Source organism: Trichomycterus rosablanca, chromosome 3, assembly GCF_030014385.1.
Source record: "Trichomycterus rosablanca isolate fTriRos1 chromosome 3, fTriRos1.hap1, whole genome shotgun sequence".
NCBI lineage: Eukaryota > Metazoa > Chordata > Actinopteri > Siluriformes > Trichomycteridae > Trichomycterus > Trichomycterus rosablanca.
In genome coordinates this window covers 5,197,278-5,223,722 of record NC_085990.1, presented here as the reverse complement: position 1 = coordinate 5,223,722, position 26,445 = coordinate 5,197,278, and the positions used below count along the sequence as shown (strand labels likewise).

Below are 26,445 nucleotides of genomic sequence, written 5' to 3'. Positions count from 1 at the left end.
TCCACAATGACTCTTGACATATCTGTATTCTGCGCACAATGTAAACAGGATTATCCGATTACAGATGTGGATTATTAGTGTCCATGTAGACACGCTTACTGATGGACAAAGCCCGAGAGAACAATTGGAAAGCAGAAGGATAGAGGTAGGTAGATGGAGAAGATAGTAGAGTGGTATAGATCAGATTGCCAGCGAGAGAGAACAGCATTATTATACATTTAATATATACTAATGATCAAGAGACGCAAACATAAGGCAGATTGAGACAGATAGGGGGAGACCTGAGGACCTCCAGCATTGGGGGGTGTCAGAGAGAGACCCCCCCCTGTTTAAAGTGCACACACATACACCCTCACACCCTCCCCTACTGTCCATCGTCTACAAGTCCGAGTCTGTGAGCGTGTCTGTGTGAGTGTGTGTGTCTGTGTGTGTGTGTTTGAGTGTGTGTGTGTGTGTCAGTAGTCCTCCACCCATCCGTTCTCCTGGATGAAGGCGTCGATCACCTCCTTCATGGCCAGATTGGGAATCAGCTGATCCTGGGTCAGTGGACTCCGGGTCACCGGGTCAAAATGTCCAACACGCTACAGAGAGAGAAAGACGGGACACGGTTAGAGGTGTAAAACGGCTGGACCTGGCACTACGCTTCAAATAAAAATAAAATGTATTTATTTATTTTATTTTATTAGGATTTTAATGTCATGTTTTACACACACTGGTTACATTCATGACAGAACAGGTAGTTACTGGTTACACAAGATTCATCAGTTCAAGTTTAATGTCAAACACAGTCATGGACAATTTTGTATCTCTAATTAACCTGACTGGGCGGCACGGTGGCTCGGTGGGTAGCACCGTCGCCTCACAGCAAGAAGGTCCTGGGTTCGATCCCCAGGCGGGGGGGCCCGGGTCCTTTCTGTGCGGAGTTTGCATGTTCTCCCCGTGTCTGCGTGGGTTTCCTCAGGGAGCTCCGGTTTCCTCCCACAGTCCAAAAACATGCAGTCAGGTTAATTGGAGACACTGAATTGCCCTATAGGTGAATAGGTGTATGTGTGTGTATATATGTGTCTGCCCTGCGACGAACTGGCGCCCCGTCAAGGGTGTTACTGTGTGCCTTGCACCCATTGAAAAGCTGGGACAGGCTTCAGCACCCCCGCGACCTTAATTAGATAAGTGGTTAAGAAAGTGAGTAATTAACCTGACTCCATGTCTTTGGACTGTGGGAGGAAACCGGAGCTCCCGGAGGAAACCACACAGACGGGGAGAACATGCAAACTTCACACAGAAAGGACCCGGACCGCTTCACCCAGGAATCAAACCCAGGACCCAGGTACCCACCGAGCCACCCCACTTTATTTTTCCTTCAAAATTTCCCCCTAGTGGTGGGAGTATGACATGACACCAGGCAGTGGTTAGAGCAGACCTAAGCATCTGGCCCGCGAGTCATCCCCAACCGGCCCGCATGAGGTCAGTGGCAATTAAAAATCAGATGCAAATAAATGTAAAAATGTCATACATGCAATACAGCAGGATTGTTTTTGACGGGACCGCTATGTCTTTAAATTTCCGTAAGTTTTGATTTACTTATGTGCGAGTGTATCCAGCTTCACCGTAATGTGTTGGCGAACAGAACCGAGTGTGATTGATGGAGACAGTCGAGTTTTTAACAAGACATGGACTCCTGAAGTATTCATTTACTGAAGTCAGATGTAAAGCTGTTTAAGAATCACAATTTAGGCTTTAAATCGTTACGGTACTAAACAGAGAAATACAAGAACTTGAACGATGCGGAGCGTCACACCTGAAGCTTCGTTAACTAAACTGCAAAAGCAACAAGGACTTTTAATAAAGTTTAACACATCCAGAACTGAAGGAGTCAGGACCAGCTTTGTGATTTTAAAAAGAATATCCAACAATAACAAAGGACTTAAAAGCAGCAAATGAGGTAATTAGACTCCAAACAAAATAGCAAAAGAACTTTGTCTAAAGTTTAAAAACCTGCACGTTTAGTTCACATTTGTTTTTAAATAGTGAAATAATGTTGATGTTTTTACTCTGCCTACTTCTCACTTTTTGATTGTAACATCTAAACAGTAACAGATTATCAGAACTGTACAATTTACTGCTTTTAATAAAGAGATAAAATTAATATTGAGCAGAATTAAGTTCACCCTATTGGTCCGGCTCTCCACAACAGTCCCAGTTTCTTATGTGGCCCCTTGGAAAATGTAATTGCCCGCCCCTGGGTTAGAGGCGGTCAGAAAATCCCTCCCTCCAACTCACTCTAACGCTTAGTGCTGTGTTTGTTTCGGCTGATGACATGTATGTGGTTGATTTAGCTAAAAGAGCATTTATAATCTTGATACTGATTACCAAAATTCCAGCTTTATAAATTATATAATTGTTCGTGACTGATTCTAATTTTGTATTTATTTCAATGGCACTATGCAGACTACATAAAAACACACTAGCATTTACAGTCCTATACTGGAATCTCCATTAACAAAATGATTCTTGGCAGATCAGCTTTATTAATTTCTTTAAAACTAGTTTGTGCAAATGGAAGGAGAAGTCATTTTGCATTGTAAATTTCAATAAGGAGATTGCCAGATGATAATAAAAATCAAGGGTGGAGCAAACCGAGCATAAAGCACGTACGTACATACAGCTCTAACTCAGAAAGCACTGCACCAACTTTCTTCAAAAAGTCTTTGACTGTTTGCTTTACACATTGGTCATTGGTACTAAGTGGTTAGAGAAGACCAAATTCAATACCAGTATAAGAGACACAATCCAATACAAATATAAGAGACCCGATCCAATACCAGTATAAGAGACCCGATCCAATACAAGTATAAGAGACCCGATCCAATACCAGTATAAGAGACCCGATCCAATACAAGTATAAGAGACACAATCCAATACAAGTATAAGAGACACAATCCAATACCAGTATAGGAGACCCGATCCAATACAAGTATAAGAGACCCGATCCAATACCAGTATAAGAGACCCGATCCAATACAAGTATAAGAGACCCGATCCAATACAAGTATAAGAGACCCGATCCAATACAAGTATAAGAGACACAATCCAATACAAGTATAAGAGACACAATCCAATACCAGTATAAGAGACCCGATCCAATACAAGTATAAGAGACCCGATCCAATACAAGTATAAGAGACCCGATCCAATACAAGTATAAGAGACCCGATCCAATACAAGTATAAGAGACACAATCCAATACCAGTATAAGAGACCCGATCCAATACAAGTATAAGAGACCCGATCCAATACAAGTATAAGAGACCCGATCCAATACCAGTATAAGAGACCCGATCCAATACCAGTATAAGAGACCCGATCCAATACAAGTATAAGAGACCCGATCCAATACCAGTATAAGAGACCCGATCCAATACCAGTATAAGAGACACAATCCAATACAAGTATCAAAAACCAGATCCAACACCAGTATCAGAGACCTGGTCCACCAACTTTCACAAAGTTACAAAGGTGGGAATATGTAAGTGTGTAAGTGTGTAGGTGTGTGTGTGTGTGTATACCTGTAGATGCTCTTCGATGTCTTTTCGATCGTATGTGATGCCGCTCGGTGTGATGCATGGTTCTCTCATCAGCTCAAAACTGATTTTTCCACAAAGATAGTCCGGAATTTCTCGCTTCTATAAACACACACACACACACACACACACACACACACACACACACACACACACAGTTGAAACTACATTGATATGAGCTTTACACGTCAAGAACTTCAGCTGATATTCACATTAAACATCGGAACAGGCCGCTCAGGTGGCGCAGCGGTAAAAAGAAACGCGCTGCAACCAGGGCTGGATTCTGAGAACGTGGTATCGAATCCAGCCTTGCTTTACCGGTTCGAAGCTGAGTGGCTATATGAGCAACGATTGTCCGGTTGCTCATATGGGGGGTGGGACAAAAATGTGGGTCTCTCTCTGTCAGAATGCGATTGCGTTCTCTGCCGGCTGATTGGAGGCGCTTACACAGAGATGGGAGAGGGTGCCCTTAGGGTGTGTCTCTCCGCATGCAACGCTAGGTGGCGCCAAACTCGTCAATGTGTGGGTGGCAAAGATGCATCTGGCTGCTGCTCGTGTTTCGGAGGGGATACGGGTTAGCTTCGGTCACCTTCGTCAGGGCAGGGTTCGGCATGGACGGAGAGGAAGCACCATGCTAATTGAACAATTGGATGCGCTAAAAAGGGGAGGAGAGAAAAAAAAAAAAAGAAAAAAAAAAAAACATCGGAACAGAGACAAATGATAAATCCTACCTTTCTCTTTTCGTCCACTTGAGAAAAGAGCTCATCCATGTCCACCAGGTATTTATCCTTACAGTGAATGGGTAAAAAAAACACAAACAGTTTTAAAGTCACTGTTACTCTTATTTTATTTAACACAGATCAGGAGGTATTTACAAATTATTACTTTTATTAGCATTTAGAATAGAATAAAACGCCTTTATTTGTCATTTATACATATACAGGTGTACAGTACAACAAAACTCTTTCTTCACATATCCCAGATTGTTTGGAAGCTGGGGTCAGAATGCAGGGTCAGCCATTACACAGCAACCCAAGAGCAGACAGGGTTAAAGGCCCTGCTTAAGGGCTCAACAGTGGCTGCAGACCAGAGCTGATATTTGAACTCTTAACCTTTCAATTGACAGCCCAAAGATCTACACACTAGGCTACCACTGTCCCAGATTTCACAGGATTTCTATTTAAAGCTAAGATTTTAGAATAGGACATAATAATAAAGGCAGTTTAATAAAGGCAGAACACAGTTGGCAGACTGTGCTACAGTCTTTGAAAGTGGTGAGAGAAGACCCGACCCAATACCAGTATCAGAGATGCGATCCAATACCAGTATCAAGAGACCAGATACAAATGTGAAGCCAAAATAAAATAGTCCAAAAATGGTTCAGAATTGTGGGATTGACCACTGGAAGCTATCCGACCATTGGGAGCTCTCCAACTGGTGGAAGCTTTTCGACCACTGGCAGCCCTATAATTGATGGGATCCATGACCGTGTTTTTGTACATACAAAAGCCCTAAGACAGAGACCTGAGGCAACCAGAGACCCATGCTGCTGTGCGGCACCTCACTACCAGCTGGCTAGCTTACTCGCCACTGTTTAGGTTTTAACCATATAAAAATCATTAGCTGCAAAAACTGATTGTATAAGTGCGTGTGTGTCCATCTTACATGTTTGGTTTTGATCTTGCTGATCTCACTGTCACCTTGATTTTCATCACTCTGCTTCTCTCTGTAGTTCTCAATTTCCCTGCACACACACACACACACACACACACACACACACAGTAAACAGAGTGCGTTCTGCTAACAACGGCTGAGTCAGCAACAGAGCCCATCGTTACCTCTCCCTCTCAGCCAGGATGAGTTTGGTGAGATAGGCATGCAGCTCGTTCTCCTGGCTGATGCGCTTCTCCTCCATGCTGTTCCAGCGTTTTTTCTTGGCAAAACGCAACGCGCTTGGAATGTCATCACCGAAGTTCAGTCGCTGCTCCTTTGCCAAGTTGTACGCTGCAAGAAACACCAAAATACAAACCATCAGCCTGCGTGTATATTAGTGGCAGGTACCGGTCATTAAATGCACCACAGTTTTATAAACGTATTTCTTTAATTCCACAGAACAGAACACATATTGGATAGAATCAGTCATTCTTCTTAATTCCCTGTTGAAGTATCTCTGCAACATGCATTACATTCTCCACCCCAAGAAAAGGAAAGCCACATACTACACGTGTAAAACCACTGACCATTTCTATTGTATCAGCAAACGGAATGACACACTATGCTGTCTGTAGTCTTTAACACCAATAGTGTGACACACTTTGCTGTCTGTAGTCTTTAACACCAATAGTGTGACACACTTTGCTGTCTGTAGTCTTTAACACCAACAGTGTAACACCCTAAGCTGTCTGTAGTCTTTAACACCAACAGTGTGACACCCTAAGCTGTCTGTAGTCTTTAACACCAATAGTGTGACACTTTGCTGTCTGTAGTCTTTAACACCAACAGTGTGACACCCTAAGCTGTCTGTAGTCTGTAACACCAATAGTGACACCCTAAGCTGTCTGTAGTCTGGAACACCAACAGTGTGACACCCTAAGCTGTCTGTAGTCTGTAACACCAATAGTGTAACACCCTAAGCTGTCTGTAGTCTGTAACACCAATAGTGTAACACCCTAAGCTGTCTGTAGTCTTTAACACCAATAGTGTGACACCCTAAGCTGTCTGTAGTCTTTAACACCAATAGTGTGACACCCTAAGCTGTCTGTAGTCTGTAACACCAACAGTGTGACACCCTAAGCTGTCTGTAGTCTGTAACACCAATAGTGTGACACACTTTGCTGTCTGTAGTCTTAACACCAATAGTGACACCCTAAGCTGTCTGTAGTCTGTAACACCAATAGTGTGACACCCTAAGCTGTCTGTAGTCTGTAACACCAACAGTGTGACACCCTAAGCTGTCTGTAGTCTGGAACACCAACAGTGTGACACACTTTGCTGTCTGTAGTCTTAACACCAATAGTGTGACACCCTAAGCTGTCTGTAGTCTGTTACACCAATAGTGTAACACCCTAAGCTGTCTGTAGTCTTTAACACCAATAGTGTGACACCCTAAGCTGTCTATAGTCTGGAACACCAACAGTGTGACACCCTAAGCTGTCTGTAGTCTTTAACACCAATAGTGTGACACCCTAAGCTGTCTGTAGTCTTAACACCAACAGTGTGACACCCTAAGCTGTCTGTAGTCTTTAACACCAATAGTGTGACACCCTAAGCTGTCTATAGTCTGGAACACCAATAGTGTGACACCCTAAGCTGTCTATAGTCTGGAACACCAATAGTGTGACACCCTAAGCTGTCTGTAGTCTTTAACACCAATAGTGTGACACCCTAAGCTGTCTATAGTCTGGAACACCAATAGTGTGACACCCTAAGCTGTCTATAGTCTGGAACACCAATAGTGTGACACCCTAAGCTGTCTGTAGTCTTTAACACCAATAGTGTGACACCCTAAGCTGTCTATAGTCTGGAACACCAATAGTGTGACACCCTAAGCTGTCTATAGTCTGGAACACCAATAGTGTGACACCCTAAGCTGTCTATAGTCTGGAACACCAATAGTGTGACACCCTAAGCTGTCTATAGTCTGGAACACCAATAGTGTGACACCCTAAGCTGTCTGTAGTCTTTAACACCAATAGTGTGACACCCTAAGCTGTCTATAGTCTGGAACACCAATAGTGTGACACCCTAAGCTGTCTATAGTCTGGAACACCAATAGTGTGACACCCTAAGCTGTCTATAGTCTGGAACACCAATAGTGTGACACCCTAAGCTGTCTGTAGTCTGGAACACCAATAGTGTAACACCCTAAGCTGTCTGTAGTCTTTAACACCAATAGTGTGACACCCTAAGCTGTCTATAGTCTGGAACACCAATAGTGTGACACCCTAAGCTGTCTATAGTCTGGAACACCAATAGTGTGACACCCTAAGCTGTCTATAGTCTGGAACACCAATAGTGTGACACCCTAAGCTGTCTGTAGTCTTTAACACCAATAGTGTGACACCCTAAGCTGTCTATAGTCTGGAACACCAATAGTGTGACACCCTAAGCTGTCTGTAGTCTGTAACACCAATAGTGTAACACCCTAAGCTGTCTGTAGTCTGTAACACCAATAATGTAACACCCTAAGCTGTCTGTAGTCTGTAACACCAATAGTGTGACACACTTTGCTGTCTGTAGTCTTTAACACCAATAGTGTGACACACTTTGCTGTCTGTAGTCTGTAACACCAATAGTGTGACACCCTAAGCTGTCTGTAGTCTGTAACAACAATAGTGACACCCTAAGCTGTCTGTAGTCTTTAACACCAATAGTGTAACACCCTAAGCTGTCTGTAGTCTGTAACACCAATAGTGTGACACACTTTGCTGTCTGTAGTCTTTAACACCAATGGAGTGAAACCCTACACTGTCTGTAGTCTTTTAACACCAGTAAAGCAACACACTACGCTGTCTAACAACAATAGAACAAACACTACGCTTTCTCTTAGTCCTTAAACGCCAATGACGCAACAAACAATGCTGTCTGTAGTCTTTTTACACCAACGGAGCAATGAACTACACTGTCTTTAGTCCTTTAACACCAACAGAGTGATATACTACGCTGTCTGTAGTTCTTTAACACCAATGGTGTGACACTATGCTGTCTAAAGTCCTTTACGACTGGTGCCAGTACCTCAACCAGACAGTAGCGGTGAATATTACAGGTGGTAAAGATTTACATTCCGATTCATCCTTCCATTCCTCATACATGGCCAAATTAGCTCGTTCAAGTTATACAAATATATGAGCATGACTGTATCCTTCTGTAGATTATATAAACAGATGAGTGTGTGTACCTCTCTGTAGATTTCCAATCGCCTCTTCATAGTTCTCCAGCTCCAGGTGACACTGACCCAGGAAGAAATGTGCCTTCACTGATTGGCTGTCAAGCTCCAGTGCATGTTTACAGTCAGCCAATGCTTTATCATACTGCTGCAGCTTCACATAGCACAGCGCTCGGTTAGTGTAGTACACTGCAACGGATGGGTTTCGATTCTACACACACACACACCAGGAATTATACCATGTTTCTATGGAAACTGACAATGCTTTTATGGTAAGTTCAGATAAACAGTGCCACAGAGCAGATAGAAGTTAAGTAATCTCTGTAAATAAAAACTACTTAAGATTGATAAAAAGTGTACATAGTGTTTCTATTTAGAAATCCACGGTTCCTGATTTATGGCTATGTGACACACACACACAAACTCACGATAGCTTTGCTGTAGCAGGTAACAGCTTCCTGGTACTTTCTGCAGAGGAACAGTCGGTTGCCATGCTCTTTGAGCTCCTGAGCTGAGGAGCAGCTCTTCTCCGGGCTGCCTGCCATCTTCTCTACAGGCTCGGCACCGGCCGCCGCTTCCCCCTGCTGCTTCCCAATCCTGTTCCCCGTCGCTTCAGCTAAAAAACAGAGCCACAGAGTGCAGGTGAGCTGAACAGCAGTGAAGGCTGTTGACATGAAGCGGCTGTTTAGATGAAAAGACTAACATTGAACATTATTCCTTAATAAAGTAGTCACTTTGTCTGATCCCAATAACATTTGGTTAATTGTTTTAATAAGATAAATCTGTGAAGGTTTGCTGTTTCTGTTCTTGCACATTAAGGACTTCCTGGCTTCAGCAGTTTATATAAAGAGTTGTGAGAGCACAGTGTGTTCACAAAGAGTACATTTCTGTATAGATTAAAACTGAAGATGAATTTATAGTGTGGTGGTAATTTTAGGATTTATTACTATCATGTGAGACACCTAAGAGTCCGATGGCATGAAAGTCAACATAATTTTACAAACATTTCACAGTACAACTAGTGACGTTCAGCACCATCACCCCCAGTTCAGTACATCACCGTCCCCTCTCCCAAATCTAATAAATCAGCACCTTCTCCACTTCAGTAAGGGTTTGACCATTATTAAGAAGACTGTAGGATTGCTGAATTTTATTTACTTGTAATGTTAGAGCTGCAGATCAGTATTGCTACAATAACACTGTTCTGACTGTATGGAGTTTTACTTGGTTTGTCTTTTTTTTCTCATTTTACTCTGACCTGGTGGTGATACTTTAAAAAAAAATCAAGATTTGATTTAAATTCTCCTAGGTGTGACCTATTAATAAAATAGAACAGAATGTCTTTATTTGTAATTTATACATATACAGATGTACAGTAGAATAAAATTCTTTCTTCATGTATCCCAGCTTGTTTGGAAGCTGGGGTAAGAGCACAGGGTCAGCCATTGTTAGGGTGGCCACATTCATAGTCACGAAAAGGAGGACATTACACCCCCAAAAGGAGGACGTCATACCAGGAACAGGGGGACATGATACTGCAACACACAGAATGAAACCATAACCCATATAACAGAGTTTTTGACCAATTTAAGCAAGAGTTCTATAACAAATTACTGTTTTACTCACCAAATGTTGTCTACTTTTGATATATTTGGCATTTTCACAGCGTTCCTGAGCATGAGAGCTGAGTGACTAACTGACTCAAGTAGAGGTGTATGCAGAACAGAGCGAGCGGGCGAAATTCAACCACCCAATCACAGACTAGCATTTAGAGATCCGCCCACGATAGGTAGCACTACAGGCAGTCAAATGAGGCTGTTAAACCAATGAAATACAAAGCATTTGTTTTGACATGTACCTGAGCCAATGACAGATAATATTGATCAAAAATGTAACCAGTTCACTCCAAAAGGAGGATTTTTAAGTGTCCGTCCTAGCGTTGCACGGGCGGAGGACTGGCAGCTGAAAAACCGGACTGTCCGACCTAAAGCCGGGCGGCTGGCCACCCTAGGCATTGTACGGCGCCCCTGGAGCACAGAGGGTTAAGGGCCTTGCTCAAGGACCCAACAGTGGCTGCATGGCAGAGGGGGTATTCGAACTCTCAACCTTTCAGTTGATAGCTCTACCCACTAGGCCACCACTTTCCCCCAAGATGATTTTACCTGGTGTAATCAATCTGATTTCATTTGTAACCAGTTGTAGCCTAGTGGTTAAGGTACTGGACTAGTAATCAGAAGGTCGCTGGTTCAAGGCTCACCACTGCCAGGTTGCTGCTGTTGGGCCCCTGAGCAAGGCTCTTAACCATCAATTGCTCAGGCTGTATACTGTCACAGTACTGTAAGTCTCTTTGGATAAAGGCGTCTACTAAATGCTGAAAATGTAAATCTGATGTCAATTTTAAAGACAAAAAATAATTCCCTGTTATTGATAACAGTTCAGCTATTTTATTAAATAACTGCCGTTTAGGCCAAGATACAAACATCCAAAAGAGAAATTGCTACAGTTCAAGGTATTTTATCATGAAAAGCATTGAAATAATTAGTAAATATTGCCCCCCTATAAAGACAGGCTACGTTTATTAAAATTGACCAGACTGGAGGACTAATTTAGCTGAACAGCTGCTGCAGGGAAGAATAAAAGGGACTTTAGTGCTTGAACCAGCCACAGCTTATAGAAACTATGCATAATACTATTGATGTGAAAGCTGTCAAGAAGAAAAACCTACCGGTTGTGCACACAGCTCTTATTCCGGACACAGCGCCTCCTGCCCCAGTCACACAGCCGAGGCCAGCCCGGAAGCTTATGCTAAGCTAATTCTAATGATAGCTAGCTCCGTTTTACACACAGCGGATGAGTCGCCTTTACGCACAGCCAGTTATGATATTACTAAATTCATTGTGGAAGTAAATAATACCAATAAAACGCGCCCATATCGGGGTGTAATTACAGCAATAAGGACATGTTTACTGCTCTCAGTAAGAAGCGATCAGATTTCAGCTTGTTTACACTACAGCCGTCCGGCAGCCATATTCAAACTGCACCGACGTAGCCCAGTGATGTCATCACGCAGCGCGGACGTCAGCACGTACAGAACGTTCACTTCATGATAGTGTTTAACATTCATTCGTTCATTCAGTCACTTATTTATTCATTTACTAATTCCTTTATTCATTAACTTATTAATTACCGTATTCACTTATTTATCCATGAACTAATTCCTTTATTAATTCACTTATTTATTAACTTATTCACGTATTTATTCATTCACTAATTCCTTTATTCATTCACTTATTTATTAACTTATTTACTTATTCATCCATTTACTAATTATTTTATTCATTAACGTAATAATTCATTTACTCATTCATTTATTACTTTATTCACTTATTCAACCATTAACTTATACATTCATTAACTTTTCATTTATTTATTCATTTGCTCCCTAATTTATTAATTCACGTATTTACTCATTTATTCATTCATTTACTTACTTATTCACTGATTCACTTACTCATTCGTTTATTTACTTATTCATTCACTTATTCTTTCATTGATTCATTTATTTTTTCATTTAATATTTAGTTTATTCCCTTATTTATTCATTTATTAACTTATACTTTGACAGTCATTTCTATCTCTGCTTTATCCTAGTCATGTTTGGGGTGGGTCCTGCACCCCCGTATATGCAGGAATCACTTAGACATAAACAACCATGTCTGGATCCTTAAGTGCGTTCATTAATTAATTTATTCAGTAATTCAATTATTCAACAAGTGGTTGATGAAAGGAAAATGAAAACTGATCTCAGCTGTAGTGGTCTGGTGTAACAGACCAATGCAGAGCCACTGGGTTCACACACCCATGAAACAGGCCACCCAGCCAATCATGTCTCTATGTAAATACCTGGCCAGCCGATAGCACCACAGAGATTCTAACCCTGGACCCCAGTGGAAGTGGGCTAGTTTTGGTTTCTGACTGGCAGAGAGGTACCACCACTAGGACAGAAACTTCACATGAAGCCATCTGATGTTAGCGACATGTATTGGAAATGATTTTATTCAGACTAGCATATTTCTGAGCAAGTCTGCTGTGTAGGAAAGCTTTATTGTTCTGTGTATTTTTACTCTAGCTTGCTACAGATCAGCTGTTTTAACTCTTTCTGATGTGCCAAATCATGAAAATCACCCCTGAAACCATGTGCATGTGAAAGTGAGGGATCTATTGACTGTTGGCCTGATGGTAGTTACTTTGATAAGGGCCAAATTATTATGTTCACGACTAAGTTGAAATATCTTTTATATATAAAAAAAAAAAAAAAAAAAAAAAAAAAAAAAAAAAAAAAAAAAAAAAAAAAAAAAAAAAAAAAAAAAAAAAAAAAAAAAAAAAAAAAGCAGTGTCACAGGCAGCCGTAGTGAGTACCCACCGAAAGTGGTCCGAGGACGGACAAACCACAAGTTGTCGACAGGTTCTCAGGTGGCCAAGACTCATTGATACCAGAGGATTAGAACACTGGTGTGTGGTACAGACCAAGAGAAGTTTTACTGTGGCTCAAATTGCAGATGAATCCTGGTGACGAGGTAAAAAGCCTTTTGTGTACAGGGCTGCACAGGCCAAAGTGCCCATTCTAACTCCTGCCCACTGTCAAAAACACCTATAACAGGTACACACGGATTTTAAATTGACATGAGAATAAGTGGAAGAAGGAAGACTAAGGGCCGGCAAATGCTGTATTGCATCCTGGATGCACTTTAGGACGATCCACTTTGCAAGGTACAGAAGATGAGGGATCTGCTGGTACCAGATACCACAGGTCTCAGTGTTGTGTGGAGCCCATGCATGCCACAGCAGACAAGAGCTATTTTTACATGGTATGTCTTGGCTCATATGTGTTTTTAAAATGAGTTCAGTGTTTTAGATGAAGTTGGTTCATTTGATGTTCCATGTGTTGCTTTGTAGAACTACAAGTAGAAAACTTCATCACACATGACATGAGCACACAATTAATTCTACACGGCTCTTTTCAGGTCAGACCCATCAACTGATCAAGCAAAAGAAGGCTAAACCAGATTCTTTATTCAGCTAAATAAAAAAAGCCTGAAGTCTGTACTGCTGATGGTTCGACACTGCATTCAGAACAGAGCAGGTATGAAAGAAAGAGCTTTCAGGTCAGTAATTGAGGACACTGGAACACAGATAAAGTGACATGCAGTGTAAAGGAGTGAATGAAAAACAATAACGCAACACTAGCTCTTTTATTTACTCAAAAAGGAAAAAGAAATACAATACAAGTAAAAATAAACATAAAAGCTGCGGGCAGTAATGTGGGGGGGTTGTACACTTAGCTAGGGGATACACAGTAGTTCCCGAGGGTATTCTGTATAAGGGTGCTCAAAGCTCTCCAGACTCTCTGTCTCTGGAACGGCGAGGATCTGCTCTTCCATTAACCTGGTCCCGTGATGACCTAGAAAATAATAATGTGAAGAAGACACAACTCCATTCAAAAAGAGTGTTGAGTATTATATTACACGCCCTGCCCAAACTAGTCATTAGGTGCTTTGCCGCTTAAACCACCGCCGCCCTGAGGAGAGCCGCAGACTATTGCACATCCACCTCAGACACCGATGAAGTAAGAGACATGGGGTGTGTTCGAAAAGCTAGTGAGCTCTCCACATAGACGCACTTTACATCATCCTACGCACGCTCCCGAGAAGGAGGCTGTTTGAAATCCTAGATGCCTCAATATGCTCACTAGTTAGGCATCTTAAAATTTCAACGCTATTTTGACTCAAGAACGAGGGAGCATCCGATGCTGAATTGGCGCCAAGACAACTTTTCTCACAGAAAAATAAAAACCATGGCTGACGGTGCTGAGTTATTTTCAAACGTAAATAAATTATTATTGATTTTTAATTTGTATAAACTTGCACAGGTGTATTTATTTGCAAATTCGGGCTTGTCAGCAAATTTAACTGTTTTCGGTACACGGAGGGAGATGTTAGCTGACATGCTAGCGCATTGTGCCACCCCATCCCATAGAATTGAATGGCATGAGGCTAAATGTGTTAGCTTAGTAAGCGAAAACTGATGGAATCACTGTCTAAGTAGCGTGTTCGAATAACCTGCCTTATAAGTCATTGACTTATTAGAATCCTCTCTACTTAGGTAGCTGCCTGTGTAGGCAGTAAGACAGCAAGGCAGCTTACGGATGCATTTTTGCCACCCAACTCAACATTGATGAGTGTGGCGCCACCTAGCGTTGCATGCGGAGAGACACACCCTAAGGGCACTCTTCCTCATCTCTGTGCAGACGCCTCTAATCAGCCGGCAGAGGTTGCAATCGCATTCTGACAGAGAGAGACCCACATCCGGTTCTTTGTCCCGCCCCCCAACTGAGCAACCGGCCAATCGTTGCTCATACAGCCACTCGGCCTCGAACCGGTAAGGTAGAGCTGGATTCGATACGATGTATCTGGAATCCAGCTCTGGTTGCAGCGTGTCTTTTTACCGCTGCGCCACCCGAGCGGCATTTAGCAGACGCCTTTATCCAAAGCGACTTACAGTATTGTGACAGTATACTGTCTAAGCAATTCAGGTAATTAATAATTGGTTTCAATTATTAGCCCAGTACCTTAACCACTAGGCTACAACTGCCCACACACACACAGTCACACTATCCTCTATGTGAATCATCCACCATAAGTGCAGAAGTCTCATCCAGCAGGGTCGCATTTACAACAGCAACAAAGAATCCCGTCACCCTCCCTCCATCAGACGCAGCCAACTGTGCCTGATAAACCCGAGCGAGTTACAGTGTCTGCCACTAGAATGTGGAGAGAAGCAGCCGGAGACTGCAGACTGATAGTGGAGTATAGACTGCGGCTCTCCTCAGCCATGTTAACCCGAGTACATATCGTTCATATTAACCACGTGCATGTATAGAAACGACAAATGGGAGTGTACGTACCTGTGTGAGTGTTCTCTGCGAGAGTGTGAGCGGGACCTGGAGTGAGATCGCGGTCTCCTGCGCCGTTCCTTGTCTCTGGATCGAGATCTACGCTTCTCTCTGGAGGAAGAGCGTGATCTCCTTCGCCTCCTCTCTCTATCACGTTCACGCTCGCGCTCACGTTCACGCTCCCGGTCGTGATCCCGGGAACGAGACCTACACACAGACACAAACGGCACCCGGATGAATATTTATAGTCAGGATGAGGCCACACCACAGGGTGTGCTGGTGAGATATAGTGGCTTCTGGTTTGATTTCAACACCCTAAACAGATCAGGTATGAAAGAAAGCTTTAAGGTCTGGCTGAAATTTACCAGCCCTTGATCATTTTGCAGCTTAGACCCTCTCTGAAAAACTTTGGAAGACCCCACCAGTCTAAAGGCAGAATCAACTTTGTTTGTTTATTAGCATTTTAACGTCATGTTTTACACTTTGGTTACATTCATGACGGGGACGGTAGTTAAGGTTCATCAGCTCACAAGGTTATATCGAACACAGTCATGGACAATTTAGTATCTTCAAAAGCCACTCAGGTGGCACAGCGGTAAAAACACATGCTGCAACCAGAGCTGGATCTCGAGTACGTCGTGTCGAATCCAGCTCTGCCTTACCGGCCGAGGCTGAAGTGGCTATATGAACAACGATTGGCCTGTTGTTCAGATGGGTGGGACTAAGGGCGGATGTGGGTCTTCTCTCTGTCAGAACAGTGCGGTTACGACCTCTGCTGGCTGATTAGAGGTGCCTACATAGAGATGAGGAAGGAGTGCTCTTAGGGTATGTCTCTCCGCACACAACACTAGGTGGCGCAACACTCGTCAATGTGTGGGTGGCAAGATGCATACGGCTTGCTGCTCACGTGTCGGAGGGGATGTGGGTTAGCTTCGATCTCCTCGGTCAGGGCAGGGATCGGCGGAGAGGATGCGTGATGCAAATTGGGCAATTAAAAGCGCTAAAGGGGGAGAAAATACATTAAAAAAAAAAAATTTAGTATCTCCAATTCACCTCACTTGCATGTCTTTGGACTGTGGGAGGAAACACACGAACACGGGGAGAACATGCAAACTCCACACAGAAAGGACCCGGACCGCCCCACCTGGGTATCGAACCCAGGACCTTCTTGCTGTGAGGCGACAGTGCTACCCACTTAGCCACCGTGCCGCCCCAGAATCAACTTTTGTAAACGCACACGATATATTTTCAGATCAATTTTCAGTACAGTAAGTGACAGGGCAAACAGAAGAGTACAGCTGCTACCCACACACATGCTGCAGACACCTGAATGAGGTGACGAGTGTAATAATCGTGAGAGTACTGTCTGGATGACCTCATTAAAGTAAAATTAGGTGGTTCTGCTCAACTGAAAACCAAACAGGTGAAGTCTGACTTTTACATTTATGCAAATATAAACTGCACAAAGATCAAAACAAGAGTGTGTGCGTGTGTGTGTTGCTCTCTGACCTCTTGCGCTCCCGGCTGCGCGATTTGGTCCTGAAAACAAAAAAAATTATGGTTATTCATGGATGAAATTTCTCATAAAAGCAGGTGTTTATATCCAAAATAAAAATGACCATCAAAAACAACCTGTTTATCTGAAACTCAGTAATGCTTTTCATATTTATATGGTGTAAATGGTTCCTCACCTCTTCTTCATCCTCTCCTCACGCTCTCGCTCTTCTCTCCTCTTCAGTCGCTCCTGGTTACGCTTCTCCTGCTTATCCTGAACCGTTTTCTACACAGAACACAAACTGATCAAACAACGGCGTCTCGCTGCCGCATGGGTTCGTACCAGAAGCACTTCCCGTTTTGTGTACCTTGAGCTGCTCCAGCTTCTCTCTGATCTGGATGAAGCCCAAATGCAGCTTCCCGCCAAAATGGTCGGCGAGGCGCCGGTCGTTGTCATGAAGACCCAGGTAGGCGGAGCAGACCTCGCATACGCGAAGCTTCTGCTGCTGGAAACTGGAGGCGGGCATCGAGTTCCTGTACTCCTCCTGTATCACGCACACACAAAATCAAACATTCATTAACGGCAATTAAGTGTAAGGGATTAAAGATGTGTGTCTTAGTGTGCTATTGAGCAGGCAGGTGTTCCGACATGTCATGTCTGAGGTTGAAAGATTGGAAGGGTTTCATTGCTGCTGCTTAAATACACAGTTTGCTCTCAGATAGAGGCACCTACTGTACATGATGGTGGATGATTCACAGAGGCACAGCATGTCTCTCCGTACACATTACATGCTAATCTCTGCTTTCCTACTGTGTGACCCCTTTAACATAGGTGCAGTTTGCACCTGCTAATGCAAAGCTAAAAACTATAGATTCTACTGTATAAATCATCCACAACAACAACAAGACCCTGTTGACCACCATCACAAAGGCACAGCAAATTGTGCCTGCTAGACGCCCGACCATGTCGATAGCACAGCTAAAAATTGTAACTTGAGCGCTTCAGATCTCAGCAATGCATGAGGGAATAATGCATTAGAGCTCTGTGCGACCCGAGAACTCCATGTGGCACCTCATTATGTAAAAGGTTTTGGGGTATTTACACCATTCCACTGATGGAAACTAATAACACCTACATAGAAAACACCTATAGTGTAGTTTATAAAAAGGAAAACATTTGCGATTGGTGGTTTCCACTCATGCACGCCACTCAAAATGATGCCCAGCAAGGCGAATCTAAACACAGCTGATCCAGACTGAAATACAGCAAGTTCTCATCACACAGTAACAGAGTGGTGACAGAGAAAATCAGTAATGAGGGGGTACTGACCTCGGCAATCTTCTTCTTGGTGCGCACTTTCTCCACTTCCTGAAGAACTTTCTGGGCCTCTTCGACGCTTGCATCAGCACCCAGCTGCTCCGCCTTCGCCAGCAGCTTTCCGATTTCCTCATTTAGTTCGTGCACTGCCTCAGCCTGCCATACACACCGCGGTAAATATTTTACTGTTGAACCCTGAACAGGTCTTACTAGCATTAACGGCCACACACAGACGCCAGACCGACCTTAGCAGACACCTCAGCGCTGATCTCCTCCTGCGTTTCGGCCAGCCGTTTCTTAGCCAGCTCAGTTCTGCGATCGCAGTCAGAAATGAAGGACTCCAGATGATCCACCGCCTAAACACAGTACAATACAAATCAGACTGTCAGACATACTGGAAGTATTCACATATTCAGCACGTATGCACTTGTGGAAGTCAAAATCAAGGGATTCTGGAAGGTTACAGACAAAAGTAACAGACTTTGACCAGAAACGCTCTGAGCTCTTCGGCGGAAATAGTCAAAATGGGTTTGGTGTTAAAAAAAAATTGAGGACAGTGAAAAAACCTAATGCCCACTGCGAATTATAGTGGAAGGTCTGTGATGTTGTGGGACTGTTTGTCCTCCAAAAACCCTCGAAACCTTGTTTGCATAAATGCCATTATGGACTACATTTGCAGCATTTGCTACCAGAGGGATCTACATGAGCGGTGGATAATTTACGATGGCACAGCGTGTGGCTTCACACACATTACATGCTAATCTCTGATTTCCTACTACATTTACGGCATTTAGCAGACGCTCTTATCCAGAGCAACTTGCAGAAGAGCTTCCACAGTAAACATTACCTTACTCCAGTTTAAGTAGACGACAGTTCAAGAACACATTTTTATTTTGCAAGAAATGAATGTGTGTGTAAGTAAGTACACGTCAGCTTAAGTGCTTAGTAAAGAGGTGATGAAGGTTTTTAACCATTTTTTTAAAGACAGTGAGAGACTCAGACAGGGGAAGCAAGTTCCACCACTTGGGTGCCAGTACAGAGAAGAGCCTTGATGCTGATGCTCGTCTTCCTGAGTGGAGGATCAAGTCGAGTGAGACTGGTGGCTCGGAGGTTGCGTGGTACAGAGCGGGGTTTGATTAGACCACGAGGGTAGCTTGGGGCTGGTCCATATTTGGCTTTGTAGGCGAGCATCAGTGTTTTAAACTGAATGTGTGCAGCTACAGGAAGCCAGCTACTACAGTTCTTCTGCTGCTTGCTGATCAAAGAAAGCCACAGACCACCCTGGACCGGAACAACAAACAGATTTTAAATCTGTCTTCACCATGAAACTAAAAATGGTTCATCGGCGTCCTTATGTAAAATCAGTGACCAAAAACATGTCCAGATCAACACAAATATGGCTCAACATTAATCTTCTAGCATGGTCTAAACCACATAGAAAACCAGAGATGAGGTAAAGAGTGGCGAGCACAAGAGAGGACCTGAAAAGATTCTGTAAAGAGGACTTCAAAAGACTAAGTGCAGTTGTAGTGGCAAAGAAAGGGCAATAACTGAGGTTATTAAATATTGAAGGTTTTCACTAGGGATGCATCAATACCATTTTTTCCCAACCGAGTACGAGTACATGTATTTTTGTACTTGCTGATACCGATACCTATTGGATCAGATATCTGACATGTTAGAACAGGGGTTTTCCACCTGGGGGCGCCAGTGCCTGATCAGGGGCGTGGCATTGAAATTTTTTTTTTACTTCTAAAACTAAAGCAATTCATTTTTCACCCACGGGAGACAGATTTCATTAGTCTAACTGACCACGCACACACACAGGTTTAATGTTATTCAGTTCAGTCTGAAAAAAAACCCTTCAAAATAGAGCTAACAGTGAAGATAACCGGTAACAAAAACGACCGCTGTTATAGGACGTGTGTGCCTTTAAGAGAGGAGATGCTCTGTTCACAGTATCGATATAAGTGATTCATGAGTCGATTCTTTTTAAGCACAGCGTAAGTTTCTTTTCTCAGTCATCTCTCCGTTTTTACTGTTATAATGAATGTAGCGGTTTTAAATAAACACCAACTACTGCCGAACATTTTGTGTGACTCACTTACCTTAAAAAGCTCAGGCTTAATTATACTGCTTATTACCACAGAGCGGTAACCGACTCAGAGTCGTTCTGTCTGTGGAGCTAAACGTTTTCTCTCAGTCAGAGCAGATGATCCCGAACTAACCAACTTAGTAATCGATGAACTTTTGTCTTTGCTTGACTCTGTGAAGTAACGTTTTCTGCTCTCATCTACATCAAAAAGCAAGAACCGCTTATGATTTACCAAAGTGAACTAGGCGTAACGAAGCAATAGACACGGTATCGGATGTTTAGTATCGGAGCCTCGTTTGCGAGTACGAGTTAATGAGCGCAGTATCGGGCAAATACCCGATACCAGTATCGGTACTCATGCATCTCTGGTTTTCACCTAAGCTGAATCTCTCACTAATCCTTACCAGGTGTCCCAATATAATCATGGACGTGTCTGTAGTTTAAAATCATGCCGTGTACTCACATCCAGCTCGAAGAAAAGGTCTTTCTCTTTAGAGGCGATCTCATAATCTGCCCTCAGAGCCAGGTCATGGATCTTCGTGCATTCACCAAGGTCCATACGCTACACACACACACACAGAGATGAAAACTATGTGACTGCTGTTAAGATATTATGAACACAGACAACATGATACAGCATAAGAATATCCCAAAGTCTTCCCCAGAAAAAAAACACAGCTTAAAATAAAACCATTATCTTTATCAGCTGATCAGATCGGCTACATTCAACATGTATACTTGTATATGTACAGTATATACTTTAGTATGGGTGATAAAATGGCACGACTCTTACCGTCCCTGACAGGATGTCATGAGGGCAGCAGTTCAGCAGGTGAGACTTGCACACTCGTTCATCAGAAAACTTCACCCTCTGTCGAGATTCATCACCTGCAAAATCAACACACGCGATTAGCAAAAACATCACCACACACCACCAAACGGCTCTCACACTTCAATACACGCTGCTAACTGTTAGGGGTGTGATGGGGAAAATGTTAAATCCCAGATTCTTGTGGTAATAAAGAATGGGATTTGGAGCTTACTGAGAAGGAATCCTGGCAAAGGTGCAAACATTCAGGAAGCCAATTAATAGTCACTTTCTGGTCTAATTTGGTTTAAAAAAAGGCCAACCTTAATAATAACTGATTATCTTTATATCTCATCGGACAAATATGTATTAAGACTGATGAGACTAATGATAAGATTAACTGGTTACAGCACTCAGTTATATTTATTTAAAAAACAGACCCAGTGCTGTTGAACTGATGCACTCTTCAAACAGGGGACTTTATCGGTGAGATTAATTGTAACTAGGCATGTGCCGATTTTCAGTTTTCACAAAGTCAGAATTGCCACAGCGAATCATTCTGGTCCGCATACCTGATTTGGCAAGCCGGATGTCCTTCCTGAAGCAACCTCTTTAATTTGTTTGGGCTTGGGACTGCACTGAAAAGTGCTCCTCTTAATGGCGACGATGTTCAGCCACAATTTATTTCGACCTTAAGACTGACTGAACTATGTCACTACATTTTTACTGAATACTGTGTAGACTGGCTGGGTAATATACACCAATAAGCCATAACAATAAATCCACCCATCAGCCCAACATCTAATAGATCCCTCACCCTCAGATGCACCAGTGCTATTAATAGGCATTGGCATGCATATTTTTGGAGGGCGGTTTTAACAGGGACAGTGAACAGCTAAGAAAAAAAACTCTCGTTTTCCAAAGTGGGATTTTGTTTAACGCTAATTAAAAAGAACTGCAAAATGAATGATGTTTTGGACTCCTTAAGAAGTAAAACCAAGGTCTGATTTGGTTCAGCGGGGTCTCTTGTGCAACTGATCATCAGCACATGTCTATTCATCGTCCTGTTACTGAATGTTGGAAACAGAGGCACACTGCTGTATATGTTCCAGTCCTTCAGTGAAAAACATGGTGAGGACAAAAACAAAACAGTCAAAATAAAAGCATGAACTGAAAATAAAGTGTTAGTTTATACACACTGCGAACTCGCTCTCTCCCATACTGTACCCGCCTGGAGCTTCAGCCCTTCGGTGGCCTGATTAAAGATTAAAAAGCTTTTCTTGACCGAACCTGCAACGAGGAAGTTGGGAATGATACACAAAAGTGAAAGAGCAGAGCGTCGGTGAAGGACTGCCTTTTTTTTCTTTTTTAATTTAATCATTTTCTCCTTCTTTGTCAGCGTAGTCTGGTCATGCCCTCCCTGGTGCATGAAAAGCCAGCTGCTGTTTCTCTTTACTCTGTCGGCTTGATGTATGCTAACAATAGTTGTGGAAAAGCAAATATCAATAACTACTGTTGTGGATTATCATTGGATTCATAACAGCGTTAAAAATCATTTGTGACTCACGGCTCGATGAACATGAGGCTTTTCTGCAACTCCCGTGCAGATTGATGTAGGCTGGCATAGATACACTGAACCTTAATGAATAGAATAAAGGGGCCACAATTGTTCAGTCTGCAGGAAACACATGTATGGGAAGCACAAGAATTCAGCTAAGCACTCACACAAGACACAACGGACATTCACACAGCGCTGAGAGACACTCTCTCACATGTGGAGATCAGCCAGAGGTCCTCAGCTAAACTCACACCACACTTTTATTAAGATTTAAAACTTTTCACTCGCTCTGATTGATCATCAAAATTCCCTCTGAAATTTACTTTAATGTTTGCAACCTGTTCCATCTAATTAACTAATTAGACTCCTGTTCACATGAAAGGTTACATCTGTAAAATTTTCACGTTTAATCCTGTGAACAGATGTTTGGATTGACAGAAAGACGTCTGATGTTAGACACTAATAATCTCCAAGTAAAGATATTCCATCCCATTTGTTGGACCCTGCATTTAAAAACTATTGACATTTATATTGAATTGCTCCCTATTTTCTATTATATTACTATTACTACTATTGTAGCTTCAATATCGCCAAATCTTAGGGGAAGCCTTTCTACGAGACTTTGGAGTGTGTCTGTGGGAATAATAGAGAATGTATAGAACAGAACACCTTTATTTGTCATTTATACATATACAGGTGTACAGTACAATGAAATTCTTTCTTCGCATATCCCAGCTTGTTTGGAAGCTGGGGTCAGAGCACAGGATCAGCGATTGTACGGCGCCCCTGGAGCAGAGAGGGGTTAAGGGTCTTGCTCAAGGGCCCAACAGTGGCTGCATGGCAGAGCTGGGATTCAAACTCCTAACCTTTCAGTTGATAGCTCAAAGCTCTACCCACTAGGTAACCACTGTCCCAGAGCGATCAGACACTGATGTTGACTCTCAAAAGTTAATTCATCCTAGAAGTGTTCAGTTGGGATGAGACCAGGACTCTGTGTGCAAGTATGTATGTATATGTGAAGATTTTTGCAATATCATTTGCAACTTACAATTGCTTTATCATTGAGAGTGCAGGGTTTTGTTTAGGAGCCCAAAGTGGCAGTCTGGCAGTGGATGAGCTTTAAACAGCAAATTTCCAAATCCAGAGGTGGAAAGTAACGAATTACATTTACTTTTACAACCTGTAATTTTACTTTTACTTGAGTATGTTTTGTATTAAGAATTGTAATTCGCTACACTTAATATAACTTCCGTTACTGAGTAAAAATAAACACTGAATAATTGAATTAATCTAGTGAAAAGTCGCATTTAGTGAAAGTCACAACACCTGTAACCTTGACTTGTTTTGAGTTATGAGATTTGCAGTATGATTGTTGTTTGGTATTTGTTGGTGATGAAAAGAAGGCTGGTCTATAGAATTCACAATTACATTTACAGCATTTAGCAGACGCTTTTATCCAAAGCGACTTACACGATGAGCAATTGAGGGTTAAGGGCCTTGCTCAGGGACCCAACAGTGGCAACTTGGTGGTGGCGGGGCTTGAACCGTCAACCTTCTGTTTACTAGTCCAGTACCTTAACCACTGAGCTATCACTGCACTTCATGTGGCATATGGGATGGTCTGTACTAAAATAACACATTACACATCCCTAACTGTTTTAAATGTTCTATCAACAAGTTTTTTTCTATTAGATTTTAATTAAAAACAACTATTGTGTGTCCACTTGTCTTGTGTGCACTACACAGGAGACACCCCCTCCTTGTGTTAAAAAAGTAACTAAGTAACGTGTAATTTGAGTCTAAATTTTAAAGTTACTTTTTACTTGAGTAGATTTTTAGACTAGTAATTTAACTCGTACTTAAGTAGAAATTCATCAAAGTAATAGTAATTTTACTGAAGTACAATATTTTAGTACTCTTTCCACCTCAATCCAAATCAATGGGCCAGTACCTTATCCACTAAGCTACCACTGCCCATGTCCTATCACATTTACCGTTGAGCTTTTGGGGCTCAAACTGACTCAACTGAGACTTTGTCTTCATCCAACTTTGTAGCTTGAACTTACAAAGATGATAAATAACCTCAACTCGAGTTCTCACTCCCCAGTTCAGAGGAAACACAACAGCAACATTTTGTGACCCTTCACTATTTTATTATTGAGAAATAACAGATCAGTCCAGATCAGTGTTCTTGTAAAATTCCACTTATTTTGGAGAATCTAAAATTTGTCCTGGAGTAAACACGTATTATACACAGATCACTCGATATGTCATTTACTGTCAATGAATTCTATTTATTTATTAAATTAAAGAAATATTAAAACATGTGATATGAATTTTATTCATTATATTTGTTCTGTATGGGTGTGCTGGCTTGTTATTAAATCGGAGAATCGACAGAATACAGAAACAGTCCAGGGGTGTGAAAACTTTCGCATAACACGAAACCTGGCTCTGTATTGTTCAGGAACGATCATGTAAACACGCTTTATCTGAACGTGTAGCTGAAATGCAGTGCAGTTTAAATTTAAAATCGCAATTTTTTATTATTATTTTTAAAAACTCTGGTTAGGTTTGAACATTGTTAGCATTAACAACATTAGCACGGAAGCTACTAGGCCTCGGTTAGCTAAGCAGGCTGGCCGGACTAGACTTTGTATTGTTTATGAGCAGGTTGCAAACGTTAAATGTCAAATTTCAGTAAAGAATCTGCTTACACATATATGAATGTATATAAATCGGTAATAAACTACATTTATTATTAATTATAACAGAAGGAATGAGAACAGCGCTTCACCTCCTCCAGCCTCTCACACCAATGCTAATGCTAACCGTACTCACCGTCCCGAGATGTTCCCATTAACTGATCCAGTAAAGCTCTCATCTGAGCCTGAGCCGACATCTTTGGGTCGAATATTCGCCTCCTGCACCTACACTATAATATAACGGTACATATAAACGATAACCTGGGTTATTTCTGATAAACCGGGTCAGTAGCACAGCGGCTAAATGAACCCGTTCTAACGGCTGTTCCTCCGAGTCTCTCTTCCAACGATTCAGAGCAGATCTATAAACCAATCACAGCCCGCCACGTCATCTTCAAGCCAGCCGTCAACAACAGCTTCCAACTGTATGAACTAAAGTATTGGGACACCTCTTCTAATGTTTTAATTACTGTATTTCAGTCCCAACAACTGTTATGCCTCCAGTTTTACAGCAGCAGTTTAGGGAAGGCTCTTTCCTGTTACAGCATCTACATTTTTAGCATTTAGCTGACACCTTCATCCAAAGCAACTTACATTACAATTACAGTATACAGTCTGAGCAATTGTGGGTTAAGTAGGATGACCATATTTTGGTTGTTAAAAAAGAGGACGCCTGGTTCGGGGAAGGAAGGAACGAAGGGGGGGTTATTTCATGTCGTTGGTGACACCATGGCAATGTGTATGGGGTAGAGGTTTAAATAGTTGATAAATGAGTCAATAACCATCCAGCATGGCTGGATTACTGACCGGGCCAGTGGGGCCAGCGCCCAGGGGCCCTTGAGGTCAGGGGGCCCCGGGGCGGGCCCTGGCCCAAAACATTTTGCGATGCCTATCAACATTTATGATACAATATATTTTTATTTCCGAGGGCCCTCCATTTTAAGGATCCTCTGACTATTAGGGACTTTGACCCCAGGGCCTCTTGGGGGCCCTAGCCATGCTTTTGGGGCCCCTAGCCATGCTTTTGGGGCCCCTAGCCATGCTTTTGG

General features: G+C 42.4%; 3 protein-coding genes across 5 annotated transcripts in view; 1 reads left to right on the top strand and 2 right to left on the bottom strand.

Moving 5' to 3' along the window:
• Positions 1-26,445, top strand: part of lyrm1 (LYR motif containing 1) — a 176,436-nt gene that overhangs the window by 62,862 nt on the left and 87,129 nt on the right. The window lies entirely within an intron of this gene.
• Positions 106-11,483, bottom strand: stub1 (STIP1 homology and U-Box containing protein 1). Its single transcript, XM_062991733.1, has 8 exons — positions 11,192-11,483; positions 8,895-9,082; positions 8,479-8,677; positions 5,420-5,585; positions 5,247-5,325; positions 4,313-4,369; positions 3,567-3,683; positions 106-581 (listed from the first exon to the last, which is right to left on the bottom strand). Exons 2-8 carry the CDS (start codon positions 9,009-9,011, stop codon positions 456-458), a joined length of 861 nt encoding a protein of 286 aa, XP_062847803.1. The 5' UTR covers positions 9,012-9,082; positions 11,192-11,483; the 3' UTR covers positions 106-455.
• luc7l (LUC7-like (S. cerevisiae)) lies at positions 13,705-25,730 on the bottom strand. Of its 3 annotated transcripts, XM_062992506.1 has the most exons (11): positions 25,533-25,614; positions 22,701-22,771; positions 21,119-21,213; positions 20,789-20,887; positions 18,476-18,586; positions 18,243-18,386; positions 17,281-17,457; positions 17,110-17,198; positions 16,928-16,957; positions 15,431-15,625; positions 13,705-13,927 (listed from the first exon to the last, which is right to left on the bottom strand). In XM_062992506.1, the coding sequence occupies exons 2-11, from the start codon at positions 22,756-22,758 to the stop codon at positions 13,855-13,857; spliced, it is 1,071 nt and encodes a 356-aa protein (XP_062848576.1). In that variant the 5' UTR covers positions 22,759-22,771; positions 25,533-25,614; the 3' UTR covers positions 13,705-13,854. The 3 variants fall into 3 exon arrangements, with proteins under 3 accessions (XP_062848576.1, XP_062848575.1, XP_062848574.1); XM_062992505.1 differs by lacking the exon at positions 22,701-22,771 and having other exon boundaries at positions 25,533-25,730; XM_062992504.1 differs by lacking the exons at positions 22,701-22,771; positions 25,533-25,614 and adding an exon at positions 22,424-22,626.